The sequence below is a fragment of the Taeniopygia guttata genome, chromosome 2 (genome assembly GCF_048771995.1).
Source record: "Taeniopygia guttata chromosome 2, bTaeGut7.mat, whole genome shotgun sequence".
NCBI lineage: Eukaryota > Metazoa > Chordata > Aves > Passeriformes > Estrildidae > Taeniopygia > Taeniopygia guttata.
Window position 1 is genome coordinate 117,712,037 of NC_133026.1, and position 24,195 is coordinate 117,736,231.

The 24,195-nt window shown below is 37.1% G+C and overlaps 1 protein-coding gene and 1 long non-coding RNA gene across 9 annotated transcripts in view; one reads left to right on the forward strand and one right to left on the reverse strand.

The window, feature by feature from the left end:
• Positions 1 to 24,195, reverse strand: part of PPP1R42 (protein phosphatase 1 regulatory subunit 42) — a 29,271-nt gene that overhangs the window by 845 nt on the left and 4,231 nt on the right. For 2 of the 7 annotated variants that reach the window (XM_072924710.1, XM_072924712.1), the window contains exons 4-9: positions 23,623 to 23,739; positions 18,505 to 18,622; positions 17,142 to 17,225; positions 15,699 to 15,850; positions 1,253 to 1,338; positions 210 to 297 (exon numbers count right to left, since the gene is read on the reverse strand). In XM_072924710.1, coding sequence (XP_072780811.1) covers positions 225 to 297; positions 1,253 to 1,338; positions 15,699 to 15,850; positions 17,142 to 17,225; positions 18,505 to 18,622; positions 23,623 to 23,739 — 630 coding nt within the window. In that variant the 3' untranslated portion in view covers positions 210 to 224. Of the gene's footprint in view, positions 1 to 209; positions 302 to 1,252; positions 1,339 to 3,639; positions 3,920 to 7,022; positions 8,273 to 15,698; positions 15,851 to 17,141; positions 17,226 to 18,504; positions 18,623 to 23,622; positions 23,740 to 24,195 lie in introns of those variants that run through there. The other 5 variants (XM_072924713.1, XM_072924714.1, XM_072924715.1 and 2 more) reach the window with 4 other exon arrangements.
• The window catches only part of LOC115493912 (uncharacterized), a 31,944-nt gene that overhangs the window by 774 nt on the left and 6,975 nt on the right, over positions 1 to 24,195 (forward strand). Inside the window, exons 2-4 of one of the 2 annotated variants that reach the window (XR_012054168.1) lie at positions 12,531 to 12,586; positions 14,911 to 14,974; positions 15,803 to 15,980. This is a non-coding gene — a long non-coding RNA (uncharacterized lncRNA). Of the gene's footprint in view, positions 1 to 12,530; positions 12,587 to 14,910; positions 14,975 to 15,802; positions 18,512 to 24,195 lie in introns of those variants that run through there. The other variant, XR_003958901.4, reaches the window with a different exon arrangement.

Here is a 24,195-nt window from a genome sequence, read left to right on the forward strand (position 1 = left end):
GGGGCAAAATAACCTTTTGAAAACATAAAAAAAAATTATTTAGAGAAAAGCTGAAAACAGTAACCTCAAGGTCTTTTCTCAGCTTTTTGTAAAGTCAGTCAGCTCTGCCCGTAATACAACTCACAGTCCTTTAATTCATTCAGTTCCACAGAAAAATGCAATTCAATCAATATTCCCCAAAGTGCAGCACTTCTTTGCTGGAATAATACCTGATCCTGTTGTCCTCAGCCAAGTAGCCCTCGTGGGTGTCCCAGATCCTGGCTTTCAAGTGTTAGAAGTGTCTGTTCCTGTGACAGCCTGGCTAGACAAGGGCAGGAACAAGTCATTAAACCTTTTAACTTCAACCAAATAGTGAGTAATTAAAAGTTTAAATAACATTGATGCACATAAATGACTGAATATCTACATTTACAAGAATTAGTCCTTGATTTTGCAGAGCACTTCAAGCACACACGGAGGTCAAAGATTTCTATCAAAGACAAGGAAAGGTTTCTAAATAAACCTTTTTGCAATGCTATAATTTTATGGTATTTATAATAATTTTTATTGTTATTATTTTGGGTTATTAATTGTGATTAATTTGCTATTAATGTGGATTACAGAGACCATGTAATGGTCTCTTCAGTTTCTTCAGTAGTACAATTTAGACTGAAATGATTTGTGAAATATTCTATGCACATAACTCTATACAAAAGGAAAAAGAATCTCACTACTCTTTTTATTGTGGTGTTTATGATCAGTATAAAATAAATCTTACATCAAGACTTCATTAGCTTATCTTGAGTGAGGGCTGAAAAACAGTCCTTACATTGACTATTGTCTCTAACTTAAAAAAATCATTATATGCTTTTTTGTTGGTATTTATTCATTGTGTTAAGGTATAGTCAGATCTGGATGCATTTTAGTTTTTAAAAAAATCATCATTGTGGAGATGGACATCAAGACAGTAATTTAAGATAATTACAATGATCTTCACTGGCAGAAGAATCTAACAATTTATGTTTAACAGCAGGATTTCTCACTGCCATCCCATGAAAATCCCACTGGTAGGAGGAAGTCTTCCCCAATTACTGGAGAAGTCTAGATTACCCAAAGATATGGACGGACTGGGTTAGTAAAAATACCTGCTCCTCTACTGAAATACAGGACTAGGGCTGGTTTACACACATTTTGATTTTGCTGTGCTGGTGTACAACCACATTTAGAACTGGGATGACTTCAAATGACATACAGTACATAGTAATGCACGTACCTAAAAACATCATCTCCTTGGGTGCCCTTGGAAATAGGAGTTTCTGGTTTAGGAGCTTCACATCTATATGAGATAAAATCCTGGGCCTGTGGGAAAAAAAGTACAAAATTTTAGCTGCGGAAATGAGAGATTTCACTATGAATTACATTTCTCTGCTGTCAGACTTTCCATCAAACACAAACAGCAAATGGCCTAGTAAAATCTGCTACACAAAGGATCTGCTGTCGGTATGTACATATGTGTAGCCAAATCATGGTGGTTCCTGGATCCACAGCCAGGATCAAATTTTGTTGCACACTGGGACTGGGCAGCATCACTCTTCTCCCCAGAGTAATCAGGACATCCATTCCAGGTGCTTCAAACTCAGGCATTGGCAAAACCTCATGGTTCAAGAAATGCTCCTAAAAATTAAAGTAAATTAAAAGTCTCTGGGCAACAGTAATTTCCCTTTTAAAATTTTACAAGAAAGAGGTTTGGTTTTTAAGATAATCACAGTAATTTTTGCAAGCACCCACTTGCCACCTGGTATGCTGACAGAGTGGAGGACAGGGCTGTGAAAGAAAATTGAAGTATTTATGTTGTTTCTAAAGTACTTCTAGTGCAGTATTTCTACATGCAGATGCATTTGTGTTTTTACATGACACTACAAAGACAGGATTGGTTTGACATCTTTTACCAAAAATACCCAGCACAATATTTATTTTAGTCTTATATTCTGTGTGAATGAAATGGCAATGAAGGCAACCTGCCCACACAGACAAGTAAAAGATGAAAAACGCCAGAGCAAAGCACACAAACTGAAAACAAACAGGTGGAAACCTAAGATAAACTTGCTCCTTGGAGCAACTCCGTTGCTCCTTAGGGGGCAAAATACAGTGAGTAATTTTGCATCGGTTTTAAAAAGGCCTTGCCCTCCGTGTAACTCCGGTAACAGGTAACAAAAACCCTTTCTCCGGAGCGAAGAAATAGGAACTTGCGTGTCGGTGTACGGGGGCAGCACCGGCGCTCACGGCCCCGCCGGCCCGAGGCGGCTGCTGCGTCCCGGTCCCGCATCCCGGCTGCCCGGGACTTGGCAGGACCCCGCGGTGCCCGGCCGGGGATGAACTTACCGCTCCCGCCGCTGCGGAGGTTCCTCCGTCCCGTCCCGTCCCGTCCCGTCCCGTCCCGTCCCGTCCCGTCCCGTCGCGTCGCGTCGCGCCGGCCCCGTCCGGCCCCGGTGTTTATAAGCCGTCGCGGCCGGTGGGTGCGGCGGGGCTGTGTCGCACCTGGCCTGCGGGCTCCCCCCTCCAGCCCGGGCGACAGCGACCGCCCCTTCCCGGGCGGATGGGTCATCAATCACGGAGCTGTCGGGGCGGCATCGCCTCACGCTCCCCTCGACCCCCGCCCTCCCCCGCGCCCGGCCCCGGGTCCGTGCGGGTCCCGCCGCCCCGCGCCGCCGCTCGCGCTGTTTTTCTTAGGATAAAGTAACGGTTTTGCTGGAGGAGAGAAATTCAATCGCTGGGCTGGGAGCGCAGGCGATGCCCTGTTAAAAGCGAGCCCTTTCTCTTCGCTCCGCCGCCGCATCTCCGGCTCGCGGATGTTCCCGGGCGGAGCGGGCTCCCCAGGGCGAGGCTCCGTCCCGCAGCCGCGGGGGAAGCGGGTCGTGGCTGCCCGGGCACCGCTCCGGGGGACCGGCCCACACGGGATGGAAACACGAACGGGATGAGGCGAGCCCGGGCGGGCAGAGAGGGGATTTAACCGGGAACGGGGAGCGATTAAAAATCAGTAACGCTAATGAGAACGGACAGTCAAAATAAATACCGGGGTAAGGAATTAGCCCAGAATAACATTTTGAACGAAGCCCGATTGTGCGATAAGAGAGACACAATAAATCAAGCCTCTGGAGCAGTGGAAAAACAAAGTCTGAGCGATTCGTTACCGGGTTTGCAGCCAAGAAAATTAAGGTCTTAAAATTTAGCGATAATTGGAAGTCCCGGGAAAGGACGAGCCCGGTGAGGTGCTGCCCGGGAGCGGTGCAGAGGGAGCCGGACACCTGCCTTCAGCCCCGGCCCGGTTCGGCAGCACCCGCAGAGAGCCCGCCGCAGCCTCCAGTGCATCCCCGCCAAATTCTCCGGCCCGAGAATTCCACCAGCTCCGCTCTGGGGGGAACGGGTGGGGGCTGCCCGCGGCTGGGACCCTGCCCCGCCCGGCCCCACCGCCCCGCCGAGGCCCCGCCACGATTTCTGCCCTCGGGCTGACATCCAGAGCCGTGAGGAACCGCCTCCGCCGGCCGGAGAGGGCTGGATGGCAAGGAATGCTCTCCGTTCTGAATTTAAGCACTAAATTCTAAGTTAAGTAATTAAATTAATCTGTAAATCTAAGTACTGAAACTGTGCCTCGACGTTTACCTTTGCCTGCTGCTGACACAGCCTCGGTGGGGGTTTCCCTTCAGCCGTGGGGAGCCACTCTGGCAAAAGCTACTCTTGTCAGTATGTACACGGGCGCGATGATGGACTTCACCAGCACCACAGATCATCCTTTGGCTTCCACGGTGCAAGAAAATGAAGACACTGGTTCTCTGGAGGACAGTGGAGTAACCTCCAGGCAGCCCTGCTAAGCCATGTTTTCTTTTTGCCCCAAAGGTTTCCAGGGCTGCCTCCAGCCCAAGTGAGGAGTGCTGAATCCTTTCTGCAGGAGGAGAAAACCTCTTAAAAATGCACTCGACAGACATCCCTCTGTTCAATCAGCCTCTGGGGCTCAAACAAGCAGTTCTTGAACCCATCCTTAAGCTTGTACTGAAAACACTCTGACTCTGTGGTGTGATGTGGAGGAACTGATCCCAGACTCCCTGGGGAGCAGGGAGATTTGCCTTCCAGCCCCAGTTCCACTGGAGCTACTCTATCATCTTGTAAGTGCCAAACACACACTGACTGAGACCTGCACACAAGTCTGGGGATCAGCTCTCCCACACATCAAGGAGGTTTCTAGGTCTGCTGCCCACCTAAAAAATGCCTACTCAAGGGGGACGACTTCTCACTAGGCCATGGGATGCTCAACTATGTCACTGACAGAGAACTTAACGGCGGGTGACCCAACACCCTGAGACTTCCCAGCCACCCTAAATTAGCAGATTGTAAGTGCTGTGCTCTTCTCTGCTCTGACTGGATTAATGACACAGTATTTTTTTGGGGGTTTCCCACTGTACACAGAATTCTGCCCCAATGCAGGAAGTCCAGCAGAAGGTGTTGGAAGAGAAGTGGTGGTGGAACCCCCATTACCATCTTTAGACAACACTGAATCCACCTTACTGCAGTGTGATAGGGAGATTGCATAGTAAGAACTTGAGCAGTGTTTGGAGACACCACTCTGGCTGCTAGCCTTGTTACCAAAAAAGGGGTGCTTTAAACATATTTTAAAAACCCAAAGAGATAGAAATGTAGAAATTGTTGTTCTTTACTCCATCAAGACCTTCTCCCATCAGATGATACCTCCTCTGTCATAAGCACAAAGACATCCAGTGATTATTTTCTTGTACCAACCCACTATTTAAATCTAAAGCTGTAACAAATGGCTGCAGCTGTTTCTTCTTCTTCATTCCCAGACAAATGACTGAGAATTACTTTTCCTGCCTTACCTTCCACAGTATATCTCAAATCTGAAAAATGCCAGAGTCACAGATTTCCAGTGTGATTTAGGTAAGAAGAAGTTCTACTACAGACAGAATGATGTTTTTCCAGGTACACTCTGCTCCCTTTATGTCAAATTAGTTTCTGGTTTCATGGCTACAATTCAGCACAAACATTCAGGGTATTTCTTTCCAATTTGTTAATTTTCTCCCATTCCTATTTCTGTATAAGGATTTCTCAAGCGTGCTTGCCTGCTGGTATGGTGCAGCAGTTATTGGTGCTTCTGACAGAAACTAACTTTTACTAACTTAAAAATAAGAAATATTGAGTAAAACAGCTCCAGCAGGAAGCCACACACACATTGTATCTGGTCAGGTCCCACAGATTGCAAGCTGTAGCCTGGGAGCAAATCAAAGGCAGGACACAGCCACAGGAGAATAAAAATAAGTTGTAGTTCACAACTTTTGCTTCTTGGGGAAATCTTAGCATAATGGTTCGAAATCCAAACAAATATTTTGAAGATTTCCAATTAAATACGTTTCCCCCCTTGTTTCAAATTAATAATGTACTGTAGAACCATAGCATATTTCACAGTTATGTTAAATATGCCGTATCACAGTGTGTCAATACATTTCTTACAGCATTTTCTCTGTAGTAATCACTTAAAAAATTACTTTTAAAATATGTATCAGAAGGGCTCCATTCTGAGGGGTTGTGTGTGTACATAAGTGTTAGACCAGGGAATTGAGACTTTCTTAGGGCTTTGCTTTAGCTAGACTTGAGTTGCTCCATTCTGAGGGGTTGTGTGTGTACATAAGTGTTAGACCAGGGAATTGAGACTTTCTTAGGGCTTTGCTTTAGCTAGACTTGAGTTGCTTGACTGTGGGATTCTCTCTGTGAAACCTCATGGCATATGTTCCACTGGGAGTAATTAATCCAGCTCTTCAGTGTTTTATTTATCGTACAAGAAATTAAAATCTGTAATCCAGAAATACTCAGAACCTATGAAAAATATGCCATGTTCTAGGTGGCTTACACAGCATAACCCACATTAACAAATAAATACTAACAATCCATTAAATAGTTTTAAATGGGTGTGTGTAAGGCAGAGGGAAGTGTAAGATGCAAAGATAACACCACAATATAGAGATCAGGCAGCGACTTCCTAATGTGCTGCTTTGAGTCAGCAATCAGCAGCTGACACTGTGAACATGCTCATCAACACTATTGACATTCTTCTTTGGAAATTGCTTAAAAATCAACTGTGGTGTTTGTTGGGTGGGATTTTTTTTTTGTTTGTTTGTTTTTTTTTATGTTGGCTTTTCTGTCTGATGAGTACAGCTAGAACAAGAAGTATTGTGCTTGGTTAGTACTGATTTCAGTAAGGGACTAACAGCTATACATCTGAGCTTTATTTTGTGTTTGGAAAGTTCTGATTTTGAAGGCAAATTACTCACCAGCCTTCTATGCTGCTTTGGGCTGGGGTAGAGTTAATTTTCTTCACAATAGTTGGTATGGGGCTGTATTTTGGATTAGTACTGAACACAGGGTTGATAATCTGGAGATGTTTTTGTTATTGCTGAACAGGACTAACACAGAGATGAGGCCTTTTCTGCTTTTCATACTACCATGATGGCAAGGAGACTGGGCACATGAGAACTAACATGGTAAATTGGGACAGGTGACCCAAACTGACCAAAGGAATGCTCCATACCATATGACATCATGTTCATATACCTGAAGTAGGGGAAGAAGGAGGAAGCACGGGGATGTTTGGATGTTTGGTGTTTGCCTTCCCAAGTAACCATAGCATGTGATGAGCCCCTGGTTTCCTGGCAATGGCTGAACACCTGCCTGCCCATGGGAAGTGGTGACTAAATTCCTTGGCTTGCTCTACTTACATGTGTGGCTTTTGCTTTCCCTATTAAACTGTCCTTATATCAACCCATGAGTTTTCCAGCTTCTACCCTTCCTATTCTTTTCCCAATCCCAATGTGGGGAGTGAGCAAGTGGCTGCATGGGGCTTGGCTGCTGGCTGGGATTAAACCACAGCACTTTAACAGAAACATTGGCACCTCAGCGTTACAGTACCACTCATTTACTATCTTAGCTTTGGAAATCTTGTTCTTTATAATGAAGATCTTGTTATTCAAGGGGAGAATGCATGCAGGAGTTAAATATATTTTAATAATCTCTACCAAATTATCTTTATAAATGTTCACAAAATACACAAAACATTCCATCCAAAAATATCCTGATTTCCTTATTCAGGAAAATTTCCTTTCTTATTTCAGAGAGGGCTGTAAGCACAAGATGCTGAGCTGCCATTTACACAGAGAAACTGCATTATGAAAGGTCTTTTCCTAGAGGCAATTTGTAATCTGGGCTTTCCTTTCCTTACCTGTAGGATTGGAATTTTCCTATATCAGAACTCTCAAGAATTTAATTAATTACTTAAAATAGTGCAAAGCAGCCAAACTAACAGAATTTGAAGTTAAATTAATGAACGATATTCCCAATAAAAAATTAATCAGCACAGATATCATTAATCTTCTCATGCCCCCTCTGCTAACTGTTCCACATTATTCACCAGAACTTGGAAAAATCAAAATGATGGAAATTATTTTTTAGGACTACAAGTCTTCTCAAAAATCATGTGCTAATAGCTTATTTCTGTTTGAAAGGAGGTTGTAGACAAGTGAGGGCTGTTTTTTCTCTGAAATAACAAGTGACAGGACAAGAGGAAATGACCTGAAGTTGCACCAGGGAGGGTTTAGATTTAGATTGAGAAAAAAAATTCTTTGTTGGAAGGGTGGTCAAGCATTGGAACAGGCTGTCCAGGGAAATGGTGGAATTACAATCCCTGGAAGTGTTAAAAAATGTGTAGATGTGTGGTTTGGTGTTCACCACACCATGGTTTGGTGGTGAAAATGACAGTGTTTACAGTTGGACTGCATGATCTTAAAGGTCTTTTTCAACCCTAATGACTCCATGACTCTACTGTGAACACGCCTCCTCACAACTGCTGAGTACCATATAGGGAAGGGAGCAGCTGCTAGGTAAGGCACTGGCTAAAGCCAGTTCATTTCTTGAGGAAGCTTAAAATTAGGAAACCAGTTTAACCTAGCATGTGCTGATGTTTTTACATGCTTTTGAGACAAAGCGTTGCTTCTAAGTAGATAGGTAGTCCTCTTGATTTTCCCAATGTTCTTAGAAAGAAGTGTTAAATTCAACATACTTAATTTTGTCTGGTTTTGAGATTAAAAAGACACAGACAACATATCCAAAGGGACACCAGTATCTTTCTTTGTAGTCTTTGAGGGAGAAAATAAATAATTGCCAATTCATCACATCCTGTAACTTCTGGCTTTTAGAATTTAAACGATTCTGTCGCTACTTGAGATTCCTCTTCAACCTACATCAGAGAGATCAGAGGAGACAGATGAGATCTTCATGTCACAACCACACGGAAAGCACCTATTGCTCCCATTGTCATTAACACTTCCTGGGAGCACTTAACTCTTCTATAAAAATTATAAGCAGTGTTATCAAGTGCTGCTGATTAAAAAAAAAGATCTTTACCTATTGAAAGATTATTGGCTGTTGCAGTGAAAGCCCTTTTGTTTTTCTTCCCAGTGCCAAACCTGGAACCAGAACATTCTGAATTGACAGAATCTGTCTATTTGGGGTATTGTATATCCCTTTATTACAAAAATTACTTTTTCCATGGACAAAAATGGTATTAACATTTTTTTTCCTACATAAATGTGTATAATTTAATTTTCAAGTCCTATAAGAAAAAAAATCTTATTAATAATCAAAGCAATTTCTCATATAAATGAAATCAGATAAGAGCCAGTATTTTATTCCAAAACATTTACCTACAAATTATGTGTAACTGATTATACCCAGCTTTACTAGACATGTAATTAGTGGTTTCTATGGCAGTCTAACATACTAACTCTCCAAGAAAGGAAGAGCTTATTGATTCAAAACTCTTTTTGATTTAAAGTATTAGTCTATTACATGGATCATTTCACAGCTGGCTTGGATTTATCTTGGTTTTGATGCAGCAATTAATTCTGCTCAGAATTAAGAGAACAGAAAGATGTAGTCAGTCATTTCTGTAGTGTCTGGTTACAGTGTAGTTTGATTGAAGAGGTAAGGTTCAAATACAACTTTTTTAGCAGGGAATTCCGAGAATTCTTCAAGGCCAAGCCACTTAAAATTTAAAGAAAAAAATCAATGTGGTTTTTTTTTTTTCCTACCAAAGTAAAAAGTAAAAAGTAAAAGGTATTGTTTCCAGTTACAGTATATAGCATTTATAATTTTGTGACTGTAAATAATCAGGTTCACGTAATTAATCATTTGGCCTCAGAGCTCTGTTAGTCAAGAGAGCTACTCTGCACACCACATTGAGATAAAAAATAAGAAAATCAGGGAAGAGAACCTTTCAGTTGCACTTAAATTTTACCAGTTACACTCTGAATACAATCACATACTATCCCATATTAACAGATCACATCTGAAACCATATCCTGAAAAATCAATGGGCACATCTTGAACACTGACAGCTTTCTGGCTATTTTTTCCCCCTGTCTATCTCAGAACTTTTGAACTGCATGGCTTTTAAAACTGTATCACAGGCAGTGTGTACTGTTTTATACCTGCATATAGAAAGAAATAATACAGCATTAGAAAAATAGGATTTTTTTCTTCAGCTATGGATTAAAATTTCAAATATGAGCTTTAGATCAGTAACTCAAACACTATATGTTCACACGTTATGAATTTGGTAATAACATTATCAAAGGAAGGAATTTGGGCAGTGATGTCTATTTTTTTTCCTTTTTTACTTCTAACACACCAACAGTACTGTGTAAGCTCTAAAAGCATTGGAATCTTTACTAGTAAGGCCTGGTCTCACACCTGCTAGGTCCTAGGAATAGTTTTTGGTGGTGGGAAATTCTCCCAACAGTAGATGATGACTGATTTAAGAACTACTAAGGTAAATCAGACATACACAAGTCTTTGCAACTGGATGGGATACATCTCAAATGTTGGAAGTGAATTCCAGGAGGTATAACTGCTACTAAGGAATTAGTGGTTGCAGTGCTGTCCTCCAAAATGTAGTAGCTCATCTTGCTGGATGAGAGCAGTATTTTCACCTCAGGTTTATAAAAGCAGCTGCTTTCAACTTTTCAGAGAAGGGAGTGTGCCTACATAATGTGTGACCAGATACAGGAAGGCAAATATTGAAAGAGTGTTTATATCATTGCAGTAAATTAGATTATTGGAACTGACTGCAACAGAATTATACTGAAATTACAGAATTTATTTATATATTCCTACTCAAGCAATGTCATCCTGTTCTTTTGAGAGTTTTAAAGTTCTTCTAAAAGTTCCTATGCCTTCCGATATTTACATATTTCAACTGAGTTTTCTCACGCATATTCATGTAAATAATGATTGTTTTGCATTCTTCTTTGTGGGTGGAGAGAATTGATGGACTGTTGGTTTGACCAGTGTGGTTGGAGAGGTGGCAGTTTCACCTTCCAATCCACTGTCACTTTTGCTATTGTATATATACTGGAGTCAGAAAATAAAGGTTTTTTTTTGGGGTTCTTTTTCTTTCCTTTTACAGCTAGCCTGCTTCTGTGAGTTATTTCGTGTCACACTATGACAAAGCAACAGTCTTTATTTTAACCTCAAATTACTTTTTCCAACTCTCATGCACTTAATGTATTTTAAAAACCTAAAAACATAGCATTACTTCTTAAACAGTTTTCTAATTAGATTCATATTTGTGTTATTAAAGTGATATTTATAATTTTTCCAGTCAGTTACACAATAAAAATGTGCAATGCTAATACAGCAGACCAAAGATGTTATGAAGTTTGGAGGTTTTATCTCAACAGTATTCTAAAAGTACTGACAACAAAGATATAAGGATAGGAAAAACTGAATGAATGAAAAAATGAAACTGAACATTTAATTTATCTAGTAACTATTAGTGTGAACATGTAACACCTGAAAAATAGATAGGCAAAGATCTGAGTTTGCTTTTTGTTTACCATCCTAAAATAGTATTTCATTCCTGATACAGTTTTGATGGACCCATTTACAAGACACAACTCACACTAACATCACTAAGCAGTCCCCTCTCATTCTGCATTCTGTTTAAAATGTTACTGACTTACAGTTGGACTCAATGATCTTCCAACCTAAAACATTCTAAATACTCATGTATTTTATGTAGAAGGTTTCAGACAGTCTGGATTTCAATTTTCTTGAGAGCATCTGGCAGCCTGTAGCCCCAGATATGCCCTGCTAAGTTGCTGACCACCTACTACGGCTGATAAGTCACATGTGCCATTTGGTTTTCTAAACGTCTAGGAAACAGCCCCTATCTCCTGGAAGAGGAATCAGACTATTGCAAGCAAACGTGCTCCTGCCAGACTGCCCATCAAGAATGTGTCTATGCTCTATCTGGTCAGCCAGACATGTAGGAGTATGCATAGTCTAGCTGGCAATCTGCTCACCAGCAAATGTGCTCTCTGTCTGGTTTGCAAAGAATGTACTCTTTTCAAGGGCAAGGGGGTCTATCAGTGCACGTGTTCTGCCAGCGTGGTTTAGATCCTTACTCCTCCTCAGCTTTGGGCACAGGCAGCAGCACAGAGAACTGGAGTGGGGAGGCAGGGCACGGGCAAAAAGGCATGCCTTTTATCACTGCCTTTAGAACACTGGATGACATGGCAGTGTTAAGTACTACAGATTTGACATATAGTAGACCTATCTTCTTGGTTTTCTTAATTACCACTACTGAAAGAAGTTTAGACAGAAGACAGTGCTATTGTTTGTGTCTTGTATGTTTGTGATGACAGTTATATTTTTCCTTCTGAACAGAGTATGAAATCATGGGGAGAATCATCCAGCACCACATTCAGCAAGGCTGTAAACATAGATACCAAAAATACCACTAGGCTGAAGATTACTGTAATATTAATTATGTCTCTGCAAAATATTTACACTCACTTTTATAGGTAGTGCATATTCTCCACAAAAGGGAAAAAAAAAAAAAAAGGGAACCAACCACTAAAACTGTCTGAATTGCCTGCTGAGACCTTACAAGGGCCACAATAACCAGAAACTTCTAATACCTGACCTTCATTCAAATGGCTCTGCTTCAGCAACCCTATTTAATTTCAGAACTTCACTTTATCTCTTTATCCTTACACTTTATCTAGCATCGTGGTGACTCCTTTCAGATCCTATGTCATGGCTGAATAATTCAACGGCAAGTAAATTCCTTACATTTCTCTTCCACAGCCTTCAGCACTAAAAGCTGATTGATACTTTGTAGACTTCACTAAAAGATGTTTACATTTTTCCTTCAACACCATCACCGAGGAAAGGCAGTGAGAGGGGCTGCTGGAAAAGGCGCTCCGTATCTGTTCTAAGCATGCTCTTGGCTCTGGAAAAGTGCTCCAGCTGGTATCTCTAAGTATTTAATGCACCTAATTCTGAATACCTATGGGAGTGCTTGTAAGCTCTTTGCTGCTAAACCAACTCGAGGGTGCACAGATAAAATTGCCCTGGTTTATATCTTATGTCTGTATTTCTCCTTCTTCTGCAGCCAAGACTGAGGATATTTTTTATTTTTGAATTTTCAGATGTTTCCTGAAATTGATATTCAGTAAGCAAACAAGAATTTTTGCTTCATCCAGAGGTAATATATTTCCCCACCTCCCTCTCAAATAAGAGAGCTATATTCTGTAATGTGAAGTGTATAATTGCAAAGCTTATGTTTTGGGTATACATCATTATAGTCTCAGTATTATTTTGCCCCAAAAACCTGTCATATAATAGGCCCTAATAATTCTATTTATTATAATGCTAGTTAGATTCATATAAACAAAAGTCCAGTATACATGCACAACATGCACATTCCTACCTGTTATCAAATATACATTATCCTGTGTAGATTTCAAACCATACACATCACTGCAACTCAGGGCATTGATAAATATTTAATTAATTAAATACAATGTTCATACAAGCATCTGCCTAAGAAGAGGGAGAACTAACATTGTTCACTGCAAGTTCCTTCTTTCTGGACTAGAACTGGAAAGGCACATGATGTGCATGGTGGCAGCAGAGTGGCTTATGATTAGTTGGCATAATCCAGAGTATTTATTACATGTTGACTGTATAATTTAAAGATATTTCCACATTGCTAATCCTGTAACATACAATGGAGGGACAAAAGGTGACATTCCCACCACATTCTGAATTGCTACAAATACCTACCAGAATATTTAATTCCATGAGTAAGGCAATGTGGGCAGAAACTGCTGGTAACAGATTAAGTTTACAACATCAAAATTTCAACAACTTCTCTACTCAGGGAACATTAATAATGGTGTATCCCACTGGAAGGTATTAGATATCTTTAAAATAGTTAAGTGATTTGGTTTCTGTTAATTACTTCCTGCCAATATCCATAATTTTCTCTGAATGCTCAAAAGTAACTTAAAATTCAATATAAAATTGCTATTGTTTTTATATCATCAAAAAAAGAAAAATTAATGACATATTTTAGTAATCTACTAATAAGTGGCTTTTTTCATTGCTCAAGCTGCATGCAATCCTCAGTGGATCTTAGATGTATGTTAGAAAGGTATTTAATGCCTATTTTTCAGTTTCCAAGGTCAAACATCACCTAGTATGTATGGGGAAAGAGGAAACATCTGTTGGAATAATTTATTTGACTAACACAGAGGTTAGGATTAAAACCCACTAATTTCTTTGGTCCTATACTGAATTTCAATTAAACAATACAGGTATTTGTTCAGTTTGAAAAAATTTCCTTCCTTTACTTGTTGGCACATTCATGTATATCCCTAATTAGTGGATCTGGCAAGGGAATACTATGATTTGTCTTTTTTTTTTTTTGTATCTGTATAAGATCTGAGAATGAATATTTCTATTTTTTGAGGTTTGGGGTTTTTTTCCCCAATAAATGTTCTAAAGAATTCACAAAACTTCAACTCCCAAGACTCTTTGGTTTCTATGGAATTCCTTTACTAGCAAGATTAAAATACATCTCAGGATCAGTGATTACACATGAAATTGTAAGGTACAGCAACCTTCAGCATCTAAAAATAAAAGTTTTTAGAAGATACTACAAGTTTTTAGAAAATATTAAATGCATGTAATCTGACTGCAATTTCTTCTAACCTTTCTGTGAAATCAGACTAAAATCTACTAGATTAGCATTAATAAAAAAATCACTTACATTGTTTAATTTGCAAATATAAATTAATAAAAATATAGAGATAGTATTTCAACCAAGTATGGAAGGTGCTCTCTTAGCCTTTCTTAGGTCAAAAGGGATTTCAACAGAGCCGTGATTGTATTCCAGATTTTTAATACTGGAAAAATATTTTGCCAAGCAAAGAAGCTCAACAATTGGACAGCTTTTTACCATTGTAAAGCAGAATCAGAATGCTTTGTCTCAAAGGGAATAGCAGAAGGTCTTACAGGAGAAAAGATATTGTACAGACGTGTTCCATTCTTTTTTAGGACTAAGGGAAATGGTAAATGCAAAGCACAGTTTTACTCAGCCTGGCCCAAAAGACAGGATGCTAACAGAGATGACATGCAAGCTGACAGAACACTGAGCATGTGGACAAACCCATCTTACAACAGAATTTTAAAAATCCCAACTTTTATATGGCATGAGTATTAGTCTGTATCCCTCTACATTTCAGAAGCCTGTACTATTCACTGGAAAATAATAATGTACTACTATAGTAGTACTAACAGTATCACTTATTATAATAATGAGTACATTGTTCCTGCAGTTCTTGTTTTTAACTGCTCCACTGCTTTGTGCTTTCTGAGTAAGAAAAAAAGCTCAATAATGGGCATATATATGACAAATTAATTTTCTGTTTTGGGCTAGAATATATCCATTGTCATGTGATGAACAAAAATTATTATTTGAAAGAGCAGCTTTGTGATTTGCAATTCTTCTTCCCTTCTCAACAGAAAGGCAGCTATTTTTAATCAGAACAAATAATCAGAAGAAACAAAACTCATAGAATGGAAAGTGGTAAGTTGTCAAAAATAAAATAGCGTTAAATGTTGCTCAGTTAATTTATCAAACATATTAATAAATTCTAACTTGAATGTAAAATAGAAAATAGAAATTCTAACTAGAATGTAAAATATGTAACTAGAATGTAGAATAGAATACTACATTTACTAATTTAATTACAAAAAATACCTGTGTTCGTTGCATGTATTTATTTATTTTATCGACAGCATTGTATAAATTATGGGTTTTTTTTTTTTTTTTTGGTTGGCTAGTTCAGCTGATAAGTAATAAAACTGTTAGGTTAAAAATAGCATTAAAAATCTGGGAGGAGCAATATTAGGCCCCAAATATTTAACTATACTATTGCTACAGGTGAAACTAGAGCATGGTTGCTAGAATTAAGCTGTAATGATGAAAACTGATTGTTTCTCCTTCTCCATATGATTCTGTGCACTGCATCACCCTTCACCAGTGGTCCTCACACCTTAACTTACTTCTGAGAATTAACTTCAACATTATTTTACCTTTGTAGAAAATTATTACAATTAAATGCATATGACAGAAACTAGTATTATTAAAGTTACTACTATTAGCTAGTCCACTGATTTGTAACCAGAAACTGAAACCTATTATCCTGTTTTCAAAGAAATAAATACAATAAATATAACATGGTTTAAAAAAATTATTTCTGACAAGCAATAACCAATATAACTAAAAGAATGTTGTTTGAGAAACACACCTGAGTTTTTACCTGACTTCTTCTTTCACATATTCTTGGCAGAGGTTTTCTTTCAACTTTCTGCTTGTGAACCAAATCTAAAAAATCTGATTTTATTTTCACAGAGTGACTGGATTGAAGAGGAAATGTGAAATAAGGTCTTCTACAGTCAACTGCAGAAAACAAAAAGAAAAAAGGATTAATTCAATATCCCAAGTCAAACCATATGTATTTAATATTCTGTGTGACTGATTACACTTTCCAATATATCTCGTTATAGAAAACAGTGTATTGAACCTTAAGGTAAAATACCTCAGATTTGATAATTGAGAATGCAAAACCTTGAATGGAGTTATGGAAGGTGCTGCAAACACTGATGAAGGTTTTAGAAAATACTAAATGCATGTCATCTGACTGCAATTTCTTAAATATTAAAACAGGTATTCCCAGTCAGGTAGAGTTATTTGAAAATGAATAGAGTTATTTGAAAATGAATAAAATTCAATTACATAGCACCTTCTTACATCAGTAGTTATTCAGAAGACCATTTCAAAACCATTGCCATTTACATATGGCTTCCAAACAATGTGTAGATTCCAACTATTTTAGGGCTGGTGCAGGTAGGCAGAGCATCAGCCTTCATGTCTTCAAAAATAACATATTAATTAATCTTCTGAAAGCAACAGTGTAAGTGCACCCAATTTTATTTTATAAATATAGTAATTCGAACACTTTTGAATAATTTCAAGTTAGATGTCTGGATCCAAGTCCTGCAAGATGGCAAGACATGCTGTTATGTCATTTATATTTTAATCAGCAGTCAGCTCTGTAACAAGCACCACCTTCCCACCATTTTAAAAAAACTTCAAAGTTGTATTTCAGGTTTTGCTTGAGTTTCAAAACTAATTTGTTTTCCCATTTGAAGAACAGGTTGCCTTTAAACCTCAAAAAGGGCTTAAGGCTTTTTTACCTCCCAGACATTTTTTTTTTATTCACAAGTTTAAAACTTGGACTTCTGCTAGACATGTATCTTGCAAAGGCCTTTAAAAGGACTGACAATATACAGAGATCAAACAAGTATCAACAAATAGATTTTAAAAGTCTGATGTATTTCGTGCATATTTATTCTAGAATGCCCAACATTTTTAGAATATGGAAGTAAATGTGAATATTTACACAATCAAAATGCACTAGCTACTCCTTTCCATAATTCTGGGAGATTGGGATGTGAGGAAAAAAAAGGATATATGAACTAGTGCTAAAATTAAATTTTATATTTGAAAAGCTCAATTTCCACTCAAGTCTTTTGGACTCATCACTGGTACAAGTGTCTTCTTATATAATTCTTAATATATTTAGTTTTAGATTTAATTTTATGATTTCTGTAAGTTTTAAATAAGGATTGATTAGTTTGCTTATAAAATTCTACATAGGCTGCATGTTCATCAGTCATTCTTTCATTACTTTTGTTCCTGGCAAGTCTGGAGGCTTTCCAATTCCTTAAGAAACATCTTTTCATTTCTTGAATTTCTTTCCCATCCAGAAATTCTGCAAAAGAGAACACTTTCTGTGATACAAAGTGAACTAAAGGGCTATACAAAGTTGTAGGTAATGTGTATTGGCTCTATATTAATCCTCTTCAAGTCTTTTTTTCTTTTTCAAGTATTTTGGTAAAGAAAATAATACCCAGTAAAGACTGATAATCAAATTCAAGCTGCAAGAGAGAGTTAACATGCCTTAATTACAAAAAAAAAAAACCCTACAGCTTTTATAAATTTCCAGGGAAATATACATATTTTACATTTGGTTAAAATGCAAGACTTTCTATAACATTCTGCAGAAAAGTTATGCTCTTACACAGGGCATAGATAGATGCAGAAATCCAGGTGGAGAGGGAAACTGCATGTCTTAGCAATCATGGAATTCCACTGATCATGGAGACAGTCAGAGAGATTTGCCTCTCTAAGGTTAACTGTACTCACTTAGGTGCCATAAACCTTATGCTCTATGATTCATTGGTTGCATCTGTATTTTTGAGCCAGCCCAAATGAAATACCTCATGTGGCCACAAATTTAGGTTGAATTAGAACTGTCCTAAAGCACTATTATTTTCATTGTGCAGATAGGCTTTTTCTAAATGACCAGTATTTATTTCATGCTCTGAGAAAAAACAAGTTCTGTAATTATAACTTTAAAATAAATGCCACCTTTATCCAAAAAAGTAAAAAATTAGCAGATTTTTAAACTTATTTCTACAGTATAAATATTTAGATACAGAAGAATCAGTTTCTTCCTTTCATGGTAAAATTTTATGCAAAATAACAATATAAACTGCACCATAAGGGCTAAGATTAACAAATACATGCACAACATAAAGTGTGAACTGCTTATAATGATATGGAGTGGAAGGATGAATGTTATATGACAAATTCAAACACAGTAAGATGAGATCTGCACAACTACCACTGTACAATCAAAACACTTCAGCAACTACTATAAATTGATAGGGGAACAGATGAAACAGATCTTTGAAAATCAGTTTCACAACATCTGGAATATGAATACAAAAACTGTCTTGTAACAATCTCACCAATCATCTATTATAAAACAAATAATTACTACTACTAATACCAAAAGCCAAACAAGATGGCTTGTGAAGCTGATTACATAAGCAGTTTTAGCTTTCTACATAAATTAAAAATTCATGATTTGATATAAATATCTATAGCTGTGTTTACATGCATAGCACTACTCAAGAACAATTAATTTTTCAGTTGTTTCCTAAAAGAGTGGGGGTTATGGGTGGGCTATTGATTTAATTTTTTACCTAAAGTCAGTGAATGTAATATAATCCAATCCTTGTACTTTGGTTGTTGGCAGATGGGGTTTCCTGTAAGATCTATTCTGCATAGCTTTGTCCATTTTTTTAATACAACCTCCAAATCCTGCAATTGAAACAACAACAGAACATAGTGATTATGTTTTTCCCTCCAGAGTAAAATTCAACAGTAATGTGATTTGTTCAACCAGGCCCAAATTCTGCGCACAGAAAAAACTTCAATGAGACTATTCACATGTATTATGCACATTAAGAATGTGCATTTTCAAACAGAGTGGTCCACAGCATCCCCTGAATATATCAAAATTGCACAGAAGAAACAATGATGCTGGAATACGCTGCATTTTTAAGGATACAGTAATGCCAGCTATCAAAATGACCACTTCAATCCCACTGATAAGCACCCAAAGCCTAGGAACTACCAATGAAAAAATTCCTATTATACACAATGTCTGTTAATGCCTCCCCGAGGTCTTACAGAGCCCTTAAGAGTATCAGCATGTGGAAGAACAATTACTTTATACAGATAAAGTACAGACTAAAAAAAAATAAGCTAAAAATCATGCAAACCACAGTGAACTGCCTCTCTCTATATATGTAGAACTGTATTTTACAGGAGAAACAGTAATCCCCCCCTACCTAACTGTGGGTGGTCAGTTACAGTATTGGCCTACAGTGAAATTAGTGAAATATACCTTTCCCCATCTCTGTTTCTGTCTGGTTACCCAGGGGCAGTATGACCTAGATGAAACTACTCTGTCTTTCAAATACAATAAATTCAAGTTGAAAACATGCAAAGTTTATCAGATTGGTCCTTTCAATTCAGACACCTTACTTTCTGAAATACTTTCTTTCCAAAATTTAATTTAACTCTTATTCTTGACAGGTTTTCCTTGTATGTGTGAAAAGCTTAAGGAGGAATTCAAGACAATAGGTATAAATAGGAGAGAGGATTTATTTTCTACTGTTGTAATAGTTTGGAAAATTCTACTAATCATGCTGTGATGGATTCTAAACCACAGAGTGTGTAAAACTTTGTAGCTTGATGCCAACAATGAAGTCTCTAGCAATGTAGATATCTCTTAGCTTCTTCAAATTTAGAAAATTGCTTGGGTAACACAAGCAGGGAGAATTGTGCTTTTGCTGGCTCGTCTCCCTTGGTAGAAAATCCTCTTGGAAATGTTCTATCGGTTATATATCACATTTAATAAAAACATGTGGAAGAGAAAGTGGCAGCACAGCCTCATGCCTCCAAACCATATAATTTTTGGTCTATCTATGATGATGGTGATATCACCTATTGCTATTCAGAGATAAAAATGTATTTTTAGAAAACTAGAGGGCAAAAGTCTGATTCTGTGAGGATCAGGACTGATAAAACAATGCAAGAAACTCTGAGGACTAGTCCACATGAAGAAATGTTAATAATTCTTGTAATGTTATTCAGCAAAGCTTAATCAGTATGTATCAGGATAGAAATGTGATAACCCTCATAGTTTAGGTGCTAATCACAAACAGGACTTTAGGGGCAAAATATTTTAGGCTAGACTTACTAAAAAAAATTAATTTAGCAAGTATATTTATTTATCCTAAGCATTCAGATACTATAATTGAAGTCTGTAATGTGTTATTGATTTCATTAGAAAGAATTTTTCCAAGTAATAGTTTTGCAACACAAAGTTGTCTATTACTGAAACAAAATGTATACAGTTTAACTTTGATGAATATATACAGAGTCCTGTAGATTTTTGTTAGCTGTTACTTACTTGATAAATGACCCAGAACATGCTTACTCCAGTGTATGTTTATCTAAGAGCACACTAATCCTGTGCTGAAATATGATTACCCTTTCGATACGCTCTAGTTGTTCATTGCCTTCCTGTCTCTAATAAAGTGCTTTCACTTCCCAGCCTTTCAATAAGCTGTACTAAAGGGACCAGACACTCTTCTGGGCAGGCTCCGTTTGATAAATGATCATGTCATGCTATCACTTTGAGGTCTGCTGCAAAATACTGACGAGCAAATTATATTCCATCGGGGAGGGTGGGGAGGGGGAAGGGCAAGTGCCTGAGTAGGCAGCTGTAGTGCTGGCAATAACTTTCTTACCAATTAACAGTGGCCATTTAAGAATTGGTATTTGACCAGTATGCTCCAGTTTTTATTGGAAATGTCTAATCCAACTGCCCCAGCTACATCTACAGACAGCCATTTGTCACCAGTTTGATTACCTGTCATAATCTATTTGAGAAAATCTATAATTTTTCTCTTGTTCCTGACTCAATTTTAAAGCGAATGAATTCATCTTTTGTGATATCCTCTTGTCACAATCAATACTGGGCAGAGGTTGAATAAATTAAAGACTTGGGAAATACAGATTTTTCCAGGTATTTCTAGCTAAATTTTTTCTATCTATCCAAAGACTCACATAACTCATAATATTTCTAAAACTAATGAACTTAATAAATAAATTATATTCTGACTTTTTGTAAAAAGGAATAATTGTGGGGGTTTTTTAAATAGACATAGTGTTTTTAAAAATTTCCTTAATTCTAACCCAAGTACACTGCAGTCTAAAAGACCTTGTGATCCTGACTAAAAAAACCCAGAATCTCAATACAATGAATAAATGAAATAGCAAGCAATAGAAAGCAAAGAAAAGCCAATTCTATTAAAATAAATCATATTATTGATAACTGACCTGAGACATACTTTTTGTATGTGGTAGCTAGTCATAGTTATTTTGCATGAATTCAGAAAAATTACTTGATTTTCATCTGTCTACTGTTCAGACTGCATTATATAAACTTCAGTCAAGTGAAACAAGGTCATATACCTTGATGTCTGTTAATTATGCTAACAAAGCCCTGTATTAGCCATGACCTTAAGTGCTTGAATTTATCAAATTTTTTAGTCCTAATTTTCAACTATGCTGAAATCAAAGTGGCATAGGTAAGAAAGCAAAAGAATATGGTTTTCATAATAAAGTGAAAAAACTGAGAGAAATGTTTAAATATAAAATAATTATACTAAGTACACAAAAGTGAGAAAAGTCTACATGAGATTGTATTTCACACATTTCTTATGCCCTTCATATTTTCCTCTTTCTCAAAGATCCCATGTTATTCCTGCAGTTCTCCAGACCTGCTCAGACACAGGTAGCTCCTTTAGAGCTTCTCTTCCCACCAGGTGAAGCACAGATAGGTACAGAGCTCTCCAACACTTCCCTGTCATGTGGCACTGCCACAATCTCTGATTAATGCCAGACATTCCTGGGAAAGTTCTTGATGGCAGTGATGGCAAAGCAAGAATGGGAAAACAGGCGATATAGTGCTTTTGGCATGAAAAATAAGTATGCATCAGAGTTTTGATAATAGAGGGGCAAGAGGGAGGAGAAGGAAGGCAGCTCATGTGGGAATGAAAGAGTCTTTGCTGCATATGCAACAAGTTCAGCCAGCAGAACCAGTTAAGGGTATAGAACTGTATACCCCTTAAATGCTTGCAGCTTTCACAGCTGTAGAATAATGTATGCCATGCAATCATGAAATTCAGGGATGCAAAAAAAATTGAAATATACTCAAAACTTCCCTCAGCTATTTCTTTAAACAGTCAGTGACTGTGTAAGATTGTTCTCCCGCTAGATGTCCACTGTGAGCTGAAGCTTCTTACATGGAGTTAAAACTTTTTAAAAAATACTTTTCATGGCTTAATGTTTTCAACAGTTTGTTTTTTATTTATTTAAGAATTTATATTAGTGAGAAGTAGAGCCTACCAAAATGTAATTCCTTAAAACTCAGTAATTGTAGCTGGAAAGTTGGATATCCACCTGCATTACACTGTATATTAAACACATTCGATATATTCATTAATTTTACAGGTCTGCAAAGATATGAATAGAAACACCCTGTTCCACATATTTCAAAATTTGGAGAATGTTTAGAAAACACACAGAACAGTCACTTTCAAAATATACTGGAGCTTAATACGGGTGTAATGGATAGCAAACTTAAATGCTACTTGTATAGTTTTTTGCCAGTTGTGACTATATAACATAGAAATCTTCGGGTCCAACTTGTTTGGGTAAATGTAATTCTGGTTTTCCTGATGATTAAATAATGAAATTTAATAAATAATAAGAAATATATTCTCAGTTACTGAATAATGCAGTAATTTTGTCCTCTCCTTATTCTGTTTCAGAGGATATTGCCTTTTCCTCTAAGATACTGAAAATGCTGTCTCCAAACTGGTATCCTCATTCTTAAAATTAATTGGTTCTTTGGCTATAACAATTTTCTTTTAAGATCATCACAACAAAAGTATATTTTATTTATAAAAAAGAAACAGCCAATATACACATTTTTGTAATATGTTTTATTCAGAAATTGATTCCTTTTAAAAAGGGAATATTTGGAGAGACTGGTTATTTAAAAAAGCTTTTTGCTGTTTTGATATAACCAACATATTCAATGTGAATTTAATTATTTAGCAAAAGCCTACATGAATTCAATCACAACTGCCAGCCAGGACTTGAGATACAAAGCATTAATAGTTCTGTAGTAAAAAAGAAGGATATCATTCAACATTTTTCAATATTATAGTGTAAAAAATGAAGAGTCCAAATAGAGTAAATTCATCTAGATAACTGATAGGTTATGCATAGAAAATACTGCAATCTTCTTATTAGTAAAGAGAAGATTGTCTCAACGATCTGTTAAAAATATGCTATGTTCTCAGAAGTAATAAGAATAGTTATTTTAATAATTACTAACTAATGAAAGTTAAGTTTACTAAGGAAATAAAATGTTTATGCAAACCAGAAAAGAAAGAGTTTATTTCAATCAAGACTTTGTCTTGGTGATTTGAGTTCCTATTTAAGCCTATTCATTTCAGTATTATTAATAAAATTATAAATTTTTACATCCTAGGTAAATACTTCTCCATTTTTAGTCTCAGTTAGATTTTTATATGAGAAAAGACAGCATGCTTGACAAGCCAGATTCAGTAACTGCAGAAGTAACATTTCTTTTTAGTTATATGTTTAGCGGTAAAGATGAATGTGACTAATTCCTGAACATCCATACTTAATACAACAAATATTTACTTTAATACCTTCATATGTTTAAGTTGATTGTCAACTGCTTTAAGATAAGAAAGATTTCTCAAAACTGCCAGTTCTTCTAATTCATCAATGTTGTTATTGCTGATATTCAATACAGACAAAGATTTCTGAAGGAAGAAAAACAGAAAAAGAATTTTTTTTTCATACCATGTATGAGTCAAGTTGTAAATTATTACAGAAAATTATGTTAAAAGATGAACAAACATATGAAGAAGAAATATGCTAACACCACCTCCACATATCATATAGATTGTTTTATGTTGGCATTCCACCTTGTCCTAAAATGCAATTTATTTTGGTTTTGAAGTGAAACCAATTTCTCAATTATTTCAGAAATTCTTAGTAAATACAGAATTTTTGAGTTTTTTTAAACACGTTCAAATTCTTTACAGAGTTCTGCAAGTACACTGAGCTCTACTTTTGAAGTATGAAACATACATTGAAACTGACTGCCTTTTTATAGAATAATAGAATGGTTTGGGTTGAAAGGCAACTTAAAGATAATCTGTTTCCAGCCTCCTGCCATGAGCAGGGACACCTTCCACTAGTCCTGGTTGTTCAGA